At 39.3% G+C, this 12,886-nt stretch overlaps 1 protein-coding gene across 2 annotated transcripts in view; it reads left to right on the forward strand.

Annotated features, from left to right (window-relative positions):
* Nucleotides 1–755: 755 nt before the first annotated feature.
* LOC307168122 (organic cation transporter protein) overlaps nucleotides 756–12,886 on the forward strand; it is a 49,174-nt gene continuing 37,043 nt past the window's right edge. For both annotated transcript variants that reach the window (XM_079887748.1, XM_079887749.1), the window contains exons 1-5: nucleotides 756–1,415; nucleotides 2,931–3,034; nucleotides 4,716–4,870; nucleotides 5,834–6,002; nucleotides 6,290–6,416. In XM_079887748.1, the coding sequence (XP_079743874.1) occupies nucleotides 1,059–1,415; nucleotides 2,931–3,034; nucleotides 4,716–4,870; nucleotides 5,834–6,002; nucleotides 6,290–6,416 (912 nt within the window). In that variant the 5' untranslated portion in view covers nucleotides 756–1,058. The remainder of the gene's footprint in view (nucleotides 1,416–2,930; nucleotides 3,035–4,715; nucleotides 4,871–5,833; nucleotides 6,003–6,289; nucleotides 6,417–12,886) is intronic.

The raw sequence follows: 12,886 nt of genomic DNA on the forward strand, positions 1-12,886 counted from the left end.
ATTTTTCTCAACATTATCTGTCCAGTTGACCTGTTCCATCCTCAAACTCCTGACTCCAGCCAAAAAGACTTAATGAAAAATAGGCAAAGAAATGGATAGCAAGAGGTAGTTAGATCATCACAAAAGAGCAGGCTGTCTTCTCAGTTTTATCAACTGCTTGGTCCTGAACTGGCCCCTATCATGCAGAATTTGCCTTTCTTCAGAATAATCTTGCATACATGTACGTATGTACATATCCACTTAAAGGGCACATTTAGCGGCAAAATACCTCACTAAAGAGGAAAAGTTTGTTGCTTTTTCACAGCTCAGGAGACTTAATTCTTGTGTGCAACAAATTCTTTTGTTATATTTTTTGTTACAATTTTGTTACATTTTGTTACAGTGAAAAACAAAACAAGATGTTGATTGAAAGAGATGACAAACTAACAATTAAACCTCTTTTTTTTCTTACACTTCCACCCTTCTCTTTCACACAGACATAAAGTCTGTGAATGAAACAAAAAGAAAGAGGAAGAAACAAGTGGAGTGGGGAGTTTGGCAAGGAGACAAATGTGCACTTGAGTTTGTAATGCAGATAGAGAGATAGGGTGAAAGTAATACTCCCCTTGTGGAATAGATAATCTCCACCCCTTTACACAATGGTCCCTCCCTCTCATGCTCACTGGTTCATTTCAGATATCTGGGTCACTCCCAGCACTCCCCTCCTTATATTTCCCTCAAACAACTCAAACAGCCAGAACTCTGCTGCAGCGCTCTCCGCCTCTCTCTCTCTCTCTCTCTCTCTCTCTCTCTCTCTCTCTCCCTCTCTCTCTCTCTCTCTCTGGTGTGAGGAGAACTAAACCAGCCATTCACAGGCGCCTGTCACTCCTGGCCAAAACCAGACCTCCATCACATAGCATTAATAATATCATAATACTGACCTGACATTATCTAGAGCATTACACACATATTCTCTTACACACCAACTTCTGTTTTGTCCTAAGACTCGTGGGCCCAGTCAGCTTCACCTGAATAGATACAGTGTGAGTTTCTATGAAGTGACATTCAATACAGGCAGGATGAATTTTGATGAGGTCCTGGACCGGATCGGAGGGTTTGGACGCTTCCAGAAGACGCTTTATGTTTGGATCTGTCTGCCACAGATCTTCTTGGCCTTCCACATGTTGGTGTCTGTCTTCACTGGGGCCGTGCCCCCTCACCTGTGCAGATCCGCCTGGTCAACGGGCAACAGTGGTGGCCCTGGGCCGGGCCTCAACTTCAGCATTGCTCCTGGGGAGTCCTGCACTTCCTTTCAGGATGGCCCTCTGTCCCAGCTTAATCATAGTCTACCAATTACAGAGCACCCGTCTACCTCAAACAGCTGCGCAGGATGGGAGTTCAGCAAGGAAGTCTTTCTCAGCACTATTGTCACAGAGGTGAGTACTAATCTTAAAATATTTTGGTTGTATAACAGAATGTGGTAGTTTTGTTATGTTACATGCACAACGTCTCTCGCATGAAGCTTTCTAAGTCTCTCTCTCTCTCTCTGGTGCTGTCGGAGCTAGTCATGTATTGTGGTTTAGATGGTTTGGGTGCAGACTGCATTGAGAGTTTCTGGCCTCCTGTAGTGAAGGCATCTAAATCTGCTTCATTAAAGAGATATAGCTCACAGGACTGCAAGATGGACCAATGGAACAGCGTTCCTTTTGGGACATGTGACCAGCGAGATGGGTTGCTTATAGCAGGACCTTTTGGCCAGGACCTCAGAACCTGCTTTGATTTACAAACACTGGATCTGGGCCCAACCTCACAACAGGAGCCGACTATCTGATACTGCTCTCTGCTGTCCAGCTGCTGGGCTGAGGTGGAGGAAAGGCCTGGGGAAAGGTCACAGAAGACACCGATCTTTCTGTAGTCCAGGTGTATATAGTGAGAAGAGAAAGCTTCTAAACCAAAGTAATTCTAAGATCCTGCCAAAGACACTGTGCTCTGTGGTGAAGGGAAATGAGAGTTAATCCCCAAATGTTATTCTGAAATAATTATGTACAAAAAAAATGTTCCTCTAGGAGTGCAGTAGCTTGTCACTATGGCAGTACCCTCAAATGGACATCTTTGTACTTTACTTAGCCCTAAATGGTTCATATAATCCTTAAGGATACATATTACTACTCAAAGGGCCAGATTTACAGCTTACGCCAGTGCAAACCCTCTGTTGGTGTTAAAAAGGAGTTTATTTTCAGACGCAAAATTTATGGGAGGAGATTATTTGAATGATTTATGGTGATTTACTAATGTTTGCACTAGTCAATTTACTGGTATTTGCAACATTATTTACCGACCAAAAAAAGCATGTTTTAAATCAGATGCTAATTTGCGCTTCTCTTGGTAGATTGTGTTGCTCATTATGGAAATGATCTGGCTACATCTGTGTTCTTTATTTTATTTGCACTTCGTCAGTAGATCATTGACAGAACTTTCCACTTACATCTGTGCTATTTTGGAATTGTGCTCTTAAGCTAATTTGCCCTGTTTAGTAAATCTGGCCCTAAATGTACTAATATGCACCTTTTATGGGTAGATAATGTACAAAGTTGTGCGTCAAAGACAAGCTGTTGTACCCCTAAAGGTACAAGTTTTGCACATGTTTTTTTCCTAGAAATTGACTCCTCAAATCCCTGCTGAAAGTTTTTTTTTTTTAAACTGAAGTCAGTTTCCAGTAGCTGATTTATATGGTAATAAGCTTGTCATTAGTTAATCTAGATGGACGATTAGTGCATTACTGTACCAAATAGTGGACTGGGTTTTGAGCTAGAAGACCATCTTGGCGAAGCTTGTTAGGACTGATAGATGACCTTGGACCAACAACAACCAGCCGCCATAACTTTGTATGACCTGGTTATGAAGTATAACACTGTTTAATTTTATTTTTTCCTTGTCACCTTATATTACAGTGGGATCTTGTGTGTGAAAATGCCACTTTGAACAACATTGGTTCTTCTATCTATATGTTTGGGCTGCTGGTTGGAGCTGTGCTGTTTGGTGCCCTTGCTGATAAGTAAGTAGCAGAACCTCAAGGTAACTTTAAATGCATAAAAACTTTTGCGTGTCTTGACAAGCTTAAATACCAGGAAGTTTTGGATATTTTACACAAACTGGTTTCTGGAAAACTATATACACAACACACACGTTCAGCTGAACACAGCAAATCAGCAAGCTGGCAAATATGACTCTGTTTGTGAGAAACACAGTTAATGCTCGGTCACAACTTTGAGACGTCTAGGATGGCTTCTGTCCAGTATGTGGAGTTCTATTTAAGTGGTCTTGGTTTTATTTACTGATATTTATAGGGAGAAGTGGTGATTTGACTTAAATTTCCTTCTTGTGCTGTTGCTAAATCAGAAGGTTTCTGAGGTATTGGAAAGGCAGTGGTTTTAGAGAGCGGCTCTAATAAGCAGCACATGTTCACATTTCAGAGTTGAAGAGACAATAGCAGCACTGTGGTGTGAAAATATTAACTGCTGAATGAACTGAAGGGAGAATAAAGAATGGAATTTTCTAAAATTGGGGAAAGACGACAGACGTTGATAAATGAGACTGTGAACCCTCTACTGTATGACAGTGGTTGCTTCAAGACCCAGATTTTACATTGGACCCAAAACAGTACAAAAATAGGTTATTGCTCAAAATTAAACTTTGATGGTTTCATGCACTTGACAGCCAGTAATTCACCACGCAAACATTATTGTGGTCAGCACAAATCATGTTTATCTTCGATGCTAGTGAAGTGCATATTAATGTAGTCTGGGTCATATGATTTTAAGCCAAAATCTTACAAGTACTCCTCGTTACAGACTGCGGAACGATGACATAAAGGATCAAATCCACTGCATAGTGTGTTTTCATGATGGATTGGATATTTGAATGCTTTACGTCTGCAGTCTGTAGCAAGAACCCTCTCAAATATTAGGTTTTGGATTGATTCGATGCATGGCCTCTGAAATCAAAGATGATTTGATTTTAAATGTTTCTGTATACATTTCATGGCAGGCTATTTTATTCAAAGCAACTTACATTGCATCCTGGGTGTGTTCATTTGATCAGTCCAAGCATTACCTGGTAATCAAACTCATGTTGTGTTACTAGCACCATTGTCTACTGTTTGAGCTACAGGAATGCGTGAAATATTATACGCAGCCATTTTAGAACAGACTAGTCCAGTCCACCCTTGTGAAAAAGAAGTACACTTTAGCATACTTTTAAAAAGCATACCGGTACTTATTATGAAAATAATAAAATAACATACTTAAGTGTGAACTGAATGTAATGTTTTCGGATCCTTAATTGCATATTTCAATCATGTATTGACATATATTTGTATTTGCACATAGGTAAAAGCTGCAATTTAGTACATTTAAAATATATTAACCTTAATTGTATTATCAAATAACACACTACAGTTTATTTAAAGCATGACAAAAGATTATCAAAACATAACGATTTAGTCATTATGTAATGAAAGTGTACTCTTAAGTACACTTAAGTGGCCTTTATTTCCTAAATATTATATTCTCTGCGATAGGCTTAACTTTTTAGATCTGAAGTGCACTACAAGTGTTCTGTACTATCAATACAATTAAGTACGCTTCTTTTTCACAAGGGTAGACACATCAGAACCTATTTTATAGGAAATTAATGACTATCTGAACTTAATTAACTACGCTTCTGTGCTGTTTCAGGTATGGCCGCAGAATTATTATATTGACTGGTTTAGCAGTACAGGCCATCTTTGGAGTGGGGGTCGCTTTCGCCCCAAATTTCTACATTTATGTCTTACTTCGCTTCGTGGTGGGCATGACTGTGTCTGCAGTGATTATGAATGCATTTGTGTTGGGTAAGTAAGAGATCCAAGACTCCAAAATCTTGTTCTACTTTCTCAAGCTATCTGGAAATAGAGAAAATTGACTGTTAAAAAGAAATTGAAGCAATTCTTATCATTTTAGTAGCGAGAGGATATTCTTGATAATAACAATATACTGTAACACTTTAGAATACTGTTCCATTTATGAATTAATAACGACACAGGAACAAACGAGTAACGCAATATTAACACTCTTGTAACTACTATTAACTAACAAGAAACTCTGATAAATTAGTATGTAATATCACTCAGTTGAATGCGGTAGTTCACTATTAGCTAATTAGTAATTACTATTTCATACTATTAAGGAACTTCTGAGAACTACTATATACAGGTCAGGTTCATAATTAAGGTAATTAAGGTGAATAAGGCATAATGTATAATTAATTCTAAAGTGAAGATCATGGTAACCCACTGGTTATGACACAAGTGTTACCAAATCCTTCAGAAGGAATTACTAATTATTTGTATCAGTATTCTAAAGTGAAAAGCATGATGACTCTATAGTAATGACTGAAGTCACTGTAAGCTTTGGAGATTTGTGAAAGGTTCTAGATAGTAATGACTCAAATATTACTACATCCTTCTAAAGGAATTACTAATTATTTGGAACAGTATTCTGCAGTGAGGATCATGGTAGCCCACTAGTAATGCAACCAAATCCGTCCGAAGGAATTACTATCCTGTTTCTTGTTACCCAGACAGCAACATAGTGTCGGCACAGATCCAATCTGAGATAATGTTTAGTCTGAGACCAGGCCCAGTCAGTGTCCAATGATTTGGAAATTGCGGGGTACTGATCGTTGGTTAAATGTAGATAAAAAAGCTGTGGGAAAGCTCAACTACCACTCACTTGTTTCTGGGACTGGGACTTTCTGATTTAATGTGAGTGGAGATTATCGTATAATGTCTGCATTTTGTCTTTTAATTTTGCAGGTACTGAGTGGACGGGCCCCAAAAAGCGCATGCTGGCAGGTATCATCACAGATTATTTCTTTGGTTTTGGCTACATCCTCCTAGCAGGGGTGGCCTACCTCATCCGAGACTGGCGTAAACTGCAGTTGGCCATATCTGCCCCTGGCTTCCTCTTCGTGTTCTACATCTGGTGAGTTGCAGAGGAGCTGAAAACTCTTCTACAGGAAACACAAATAGGCCACATAGACACATATTCACTTCTCTAATACTGCACAGGAAGAGGGAAGGAGAGAACGGACGAGGACAATTTGGGATGTTTATAAATGTATCTTATGTAAAGACATGAGACTTAAGTGTCCAAAATTGTCCAGGTACTTTTGAGGCCACTGGAGCCTATGTTCTTGCATGTGTAGATGTATTCCTGTTATGCAAGGTTTTTTTTGTGTGTGTGTGTGTTTTTTTTGTGTGTATTCTCAGGGTGCTTCCTAAGTCTGCCCGTTGGTTAATGGCCAGTAAGAAGCACGATGAGGCATTGGATCTAATTCGCAAGGCGGCACTTATTAATGGCAAACCTCTGGTGGACAACGACTTTGAACTCTGTGAGGTGTGGCTTACTCTTAGTCTTCCTAGTCAGATTTTTGACTATACTGACATGACTATTTTACGGAGCCCCTAAAGGGTGGTGAAAATTTTGTATTTTTCAAATCTTTTGCATTCCCTCGCAAAGATATTTGTGTTCCCTTACAAAAACTGTGGTGAGCTCACCTCGGATACTAGACACTTCCTGTTTAATGTCCAACTTGGCAGTGTTTTAGACAGCTCCGTATAAAAATGTGCGTTTCATAGTGTTTGAACTTGTACTCGAATATAAAGAAATGCGGTCAGTGAGTGCTTAAAGAGTTAAGTAAAGTTGGCAATATATTCACAGATTCGAACTTCCCAAAACACAGATGACACCTATTTACAATCATAGAAACGGAGAAAACGAGCTACAACCTAATTTCCCTCAAAACAAGCTTTATAATATAAACTGGTCTTTAAGCAGGCAGCTGAGAGACAAGTCCAAATAAGGGACCGTCTGCAAAGTGCAAAACCCAAAATCCTTTTGCACATTTTATATTATGAAGAATATTCAATAACTTTACTGTAACACACTGTACTTTCACCAAATTCAGTTCACACATCACTGCTCTCCTGCTGGTTATACTACAACACTTAGTTTGATATGAATAATTGTTATTCAATATTGAAATTCAATATTTCATAGTTGTTATGATTATTTATTATGAAACAAAACTAATAACTTCACCGTTATTAGAAAAAATATTCAATAACTTCACACTGTTATTAGTGGAGCGGCTAAATGATATAATCGTTCAGTTTATGATACAAGCGTGAAAATTGGCATGAGCAGTCTCCATGGGTCACTTGACAAGAAAATTGTCCGAGCCCCTTGAAATTTCAAGATTTTTCATTTTTCAAGATGGCCGACACCTTAGTGGAGCAGTTAAGTGATATAGTGGTTTATTTGGTGATACAAAGCATGAAAATTGGCATGAGCAGTCTCTGTGGGTCACTTGACAATAAGCCACCTACAGCTACTTGAAATTTCAAGATGGCGGCCATTTTTCAAGATGGCCACCACCTTAGTGGAGCAATTAGCAATTTTCATGCTTGTATCACCAAATAAACCACTATATCACTTAACTGCTCCACTAAGGTGTCGGCCATCTTGAAAAATTGCCGCCATCTTGAAATTTCAAGTGGCTCGGACAATTTTCTTGTCAAGTGACCCATGGAGACTGCTCATGCCAATTTTCATGCTTGTATCATAAACTGAACGATTCTGCCAAACATAAGCACTTAGCCACTCCACTAATACAGTGTAATGCCATCAAATTCAGTAACCAAATACTTTTTGGGGGGTTTTGCACTTTGCAGACGGTCCTTTCGTACTTGTCTTTCAGCAGCCTGCAAATAGAGATCAATTTATAATATAAAGCTTGTTTTGAGGAAAATTTGGTTGTAGCTCGTTGTCTACGTTACTATGATTGTAAATCATTTGTGTTTGTCATTTGTGTTTTAACAACGTTTTGCTCATGAGTTACTGATCTGGGAAGTTCAAATCTGTGAATATATTGGCATCCTTACTGAACTCCTAAGCACTAACTATTTGCATTTCTTTATATTTGAGTCCAAGTTCAAACACTATGAACTGCTCCATTGTTAATGTACGGAGCTGTCTGAAACACTGCCAGCGGATCATTAAACAGGAAGTGTATGTCAGAGCTCACAACAGTTTTTGTTAGGGAACACCAATATCTTTGCGCGGCAACGCAAATATCTTGGTGAGGGACCGCAAAGTTTCTTGGGGGAATGCAAAAGATTGAAAAAAAAATTTTTTTTTCACCCATCCCAATTTTTTCCCACCACCATGTCCCTTTAGGGGCTCCGTACTATTTGACTATTACTTGCATGTAAAGTGAACAAACCGTGTATCAAAACTTGTTTTCAAAGAAGATTTAAAGCATCACTTCACTCCTCCTCGGCTTCAGGCACTGCCGTTATGTGCCCATTGGCACAAGTCAAGTCAAGTCATCTTCATTTATATAGTGCTTTTAACCAGGCGCGGATTTATGGGTGGGCCGTGCCCACCCAGATTGACCGGTGGCCCACCCAATCAGATTAATAAAAACTATTTAAATTTTTAATTTTAATAATAATAATAGTTTTACTATTAGTAATAGTAATTTTAATAGTTTCCTGAGGACATTTATGTACAGTAGCTACGAAAAATAGCTACAAAAGAAAAATATTATGTCGGCATATCATGTGTCAGTCCAGTAATGCTATCATGCAACACCGCTCTCCGTGTGCGCACTGACTTAACGTTGTGATAGTGTACATGCGAGTCGCGTGACAGACAGATGACCTTCAGGTTTAAAGCAGCCTGGAGGGCTGACTGACATGAGTACAAGGCATAGGCCTATTTAAATTCACTACCGAAGTACCGATCTGCTAGCCTGGGTATCCCCATGCTGCCTTGCGCGCAGCGCGATTTTATTCACGCTGCTAGGCAGCCTGGACACCATGGACCAGATTTTCCCCTCAAAAAGGGAACCAATCACAGAATGGGGAGGGAGCAGCAAGACGATGACGACGTCTATGCAACACACCGAAGCAGTTTGTTTATATCTATTGTAGCATAAACGACTCTGGGGTAAATGCGAATTAGCTCAAGCATATAGGGAATTTTGGAAATATTAATAATCATAACTCATGGTCATAATTCATAAGTCGCATGTACATTTATTTTATAATTATCGAGATTACCTTGTTCTGTAACTGGTCTGATCATCAGTTATTCGTCCAGCGAATAAATGTAAGATCATCACAGTTAAGAAGGGGTATTTACAAACTCCAAGAAAGTTTTATCTTCTGGCCATGAACATCAAACTTTCTGGGTTTATGAATTAAGAACTACTCAATGTAGTCCATATATATCGAGCTTTGTAGCTTATAATTGGATCTTTTAGTTTCATTGACTTATAAAGTGGGTTTTCAAACACAGAGACAGTGAAAAGTATTAATGAATTTTAATAAATGTAAGACTAGAGATTATATGGGCTACGAATATAAACGTACGTAAAAATGCAAACAATAAACACAAACAAACATTTAACCGAACAAGAACATAAAACAATAACGTGGTCAGAATACATGAAAGAAAGAAAGAAATAGAGAGAAGGGAAAAGCTAGTAATTATTACATACAGAAACCTAAGTTCACGAGACCCCTGGAACAGCTTTTATAGGAATCAATATAGCCTACTTGCAAGATTCTGTGCTCTTTCGGGTGAGGCTGAGGCTGAGGCGTCGCGGGGCGTCGCGTTTGACACTGTGTCGCGGGAAGCTTAAAAAGGCTCACTGAATGTAACGTTACTGAGAAAGTTCAGATTCATCTCCCGGGAAGGGAGAGGTTGCAAATCTTGGTTGCAAAGGACGGCAGCTACGACTCGAACATGTGTTCGTTCGATAGAGAAGGCCAGGGCCTTCTTCAGATGTTCCTTGGAGAAGCGTTGCGCCGGGGAGAAGAGGAGGAAGGGTGAGAGATCAGGGTGAGAGAGGCCGGAGAAGAGAGCGAGATGAGGGGGTTTCTGCCTTTTAACAGACATCTGTTTACGCCCTCTTTTTGAGGCCCAGCAAATCAGATTTTCTTATCTGAAGCGGGAACATTTCCTTTGTGTAAAGAAAAACACGCCTCCGTTGACCATTTGTCTTATGAGGGAAAGCATTCATATTTCCTCTTAAGATTGTACACACAGAATAATACATTTTACTGTAATCTCATACATATATGTATTTCCGTGAGATCACTACGATTAGAATGATACCAGACATGGTGTACGGAATATGGGAATACAGGTATGCATTTCTAATGTAGGATTCTGAGCATTTTAAGAGTCAATTGATTTCTATGATAGAACATAGAAAATCTCAATCTGCCATGGAAATTATACACACATAAACATACATATCAAAAACATGGTTCTTGGATCGCCTGTGTGGAAGTGTATGGAATGTGGGCTTGCAGAGGAACTGGATGAGCTGCAGCTTTGGAGCCATAAAAGTTTATGACCAGGTCGAGTTACAAGACACTATGGAGTGATTTTCTTTCAATGAACCTTCAGAATTAAAGATTTTACTCTAGCAAACCACACCTCTATTATAAATTTGTAATGAATGGTAAAATGAAATTTTACTATGTGGAAGTCCATATATGGCAATGTGCCTCAGTTGCATCTCGTGGTGGGTTTCTGGTTGAAAGTCCACGAGTGTGTGTGTGTGTGTGTGTGTGTGTGTGTGGAATGTCACGAGGTTGTAAAGTCGAGGGGAAGGTCATGGGGGTACCAGCCACACGGGCGCTGGTAAATTGCCGCGTGGGGAATTATTAACCAGCGCTGTTGTCCTAAGGACAAAGATGATGTGAATGACATCACATGATTCACTTAATGTGAAAAGCAGATGTCATTGTTGCTACACTATGGATCCAACATGGCATCAGATGCAAAGTTACCTTTCGATGCAGCCTTAGATAGTGTTCTAAGTAGTTTAGAACGCAAGTTTATTTCGTCTTCTTCCTCGTCGAATTTCTGTCGCTCTACATACGTCATCTGGTATAATTGAAACGATTGGCTATGAGCTACGTACAGGCGCATTTGATAGACATTCGTAGCGCCCAATAAACGGCTCTGGGCATTCGTAAACTACGCCTCAAATCCGAGAAAATGAACATGTGGTTCCCAGACCACGTCTCAATGAGAAGAGGTCGGACGTTAGCCAGCCGCCAGGCTATCGATCTGCTATAGTTGACATATTTATCAGGCGTAATTTGCGGGTGGGACATGTCCCCACCACTTTTTAAAACATCTCGCGGCACGAATGTACCAATCAATAAAACATCTCCAGTTAACTGGCAGAGCATTCATTTCGTTCGTTTTTTAAATAAGAGACGATCTAGCGCTGAGATATGTTTTTTAAATCAAGTGATCAAAGTGCTCGTTGCCGCTGTGATTAGTGGCGCGGATACAATGTTTTCTCGTGTGCCTCGCGCACACGCCTCACTGTCTTCACTCGGACGCGCGCTTCAATCCGTTGCGGATACTCTCTATTCATTCTGGTGAAATCACAAAACATAATGCACACAAACGTGTCCCTGCTTGATATACAACCACTGATGAACATAATCGTTTTTGATGAGAAAAAAAAACTATATGAGAAAAAAAAAAAAAAAAACAGATTAGTGCAGATTAGAACCCAGAACCTCTGACACGGTTGGCGATAGTTCTACCACTGGGCCATTAAGGTACACGTTGTTCAAATAGGCGGATCTATGTATTTATTCACACGAAAATTCTCGGCACTGACAACATATATTAGGCTACATCTCATTAAATGACAAATTAAACCCCATGTAGCCTCCCACATAGCAATTTTTTTCTGGCCCAGCTCCGGGCCACACAATCACTTTTCCCTCGGCCCAAGTACCGCAAAGAATGACGGCCCTGAAGTGGCCCAGAACTGGATTAAAGACAAGGGTCACACATGGGCCATAACTGGCCCGAATCTCAACCAGTTAGTCACATTTAACTGGCCCTGAACTGGGCCAAAACAGGTTTTATTATTGGTACCAATTCTCAGCCATAAGTTAACCATATCGACACCACCCTTTAACCAGAAACCCCAAAACTGAGCCATAACCTAATCTTAAGCCTAATCTTACCCAAACCATGTGAACAAATAAGGCACAAGAAAATCCAATTCTCAAAATTTGTTTATTTAACAATAGGCACAAGCCAATAATAATAAATTATTCTTTTCTATTTTTTTAGTACATTCAAAGCTTAACATCTTATTACCACCTCAAAGTGCATTTAATTTCAAAATGTTCTTGTCTGTCTTAAACAGTAGTTTACTTATTGTAGTAATGCACAAGCCAAAAAAAAAAAACAACAACAAAAAAAAAACAGCTAGAATTTGTGAACACTATTTTAGTTGCCTGAACAGCCAACTATGTACAACATTTTTCAGTTAACTAAATGAATCTATCAATGATTCTAGCACTGAAATTTAAACATATTATAATGTAGTTTTACTCTCAACAAACATAGAGCAAATAAAAAAAATTACTTAAAACAATTTTGCACATAAGTATGTTTGTATGTGTGAGGGAGAAAGTGATGCTATTAAGGACTGTCCTCAGGAAGTTAAGTACAGCTCTGCAGCCCCTCTTTTCTCCTCAAGCGCTCCTTCCTCCATCTCTATCAGGAGCAAGCTGAAGCCATCTTTGTATTGTTGCTTCTATCTCCTGATCAGTGGCATGTGTCAGACGATTTTTTCCTCACAGCAGCTAAAAGACAAAATACTAAATTAATAAATACATATACAAATATTCATTCACCTACTGTAAATAAATTTAGGTAACAAATTAAAATAAGGTTGCTTCGGTTAAATTTTATACAGGAAATGATTGCTTATAATGTGGCACTATTGAATGACCCGCAGGCCGGTCTAT

Source organism: Squalius cephalus (genome assembly GCF_949319135.1).
Source record: "Squalius cephalus genome assembly, chromosome: 12".
NCBI classification, from domain to species: domain Eukaryota; kingdom Metazoa; phylum Chordata; class Actinopteri; order Cypriniformes; family Leuciscidae; genus Squalius; species Squalius cephalus.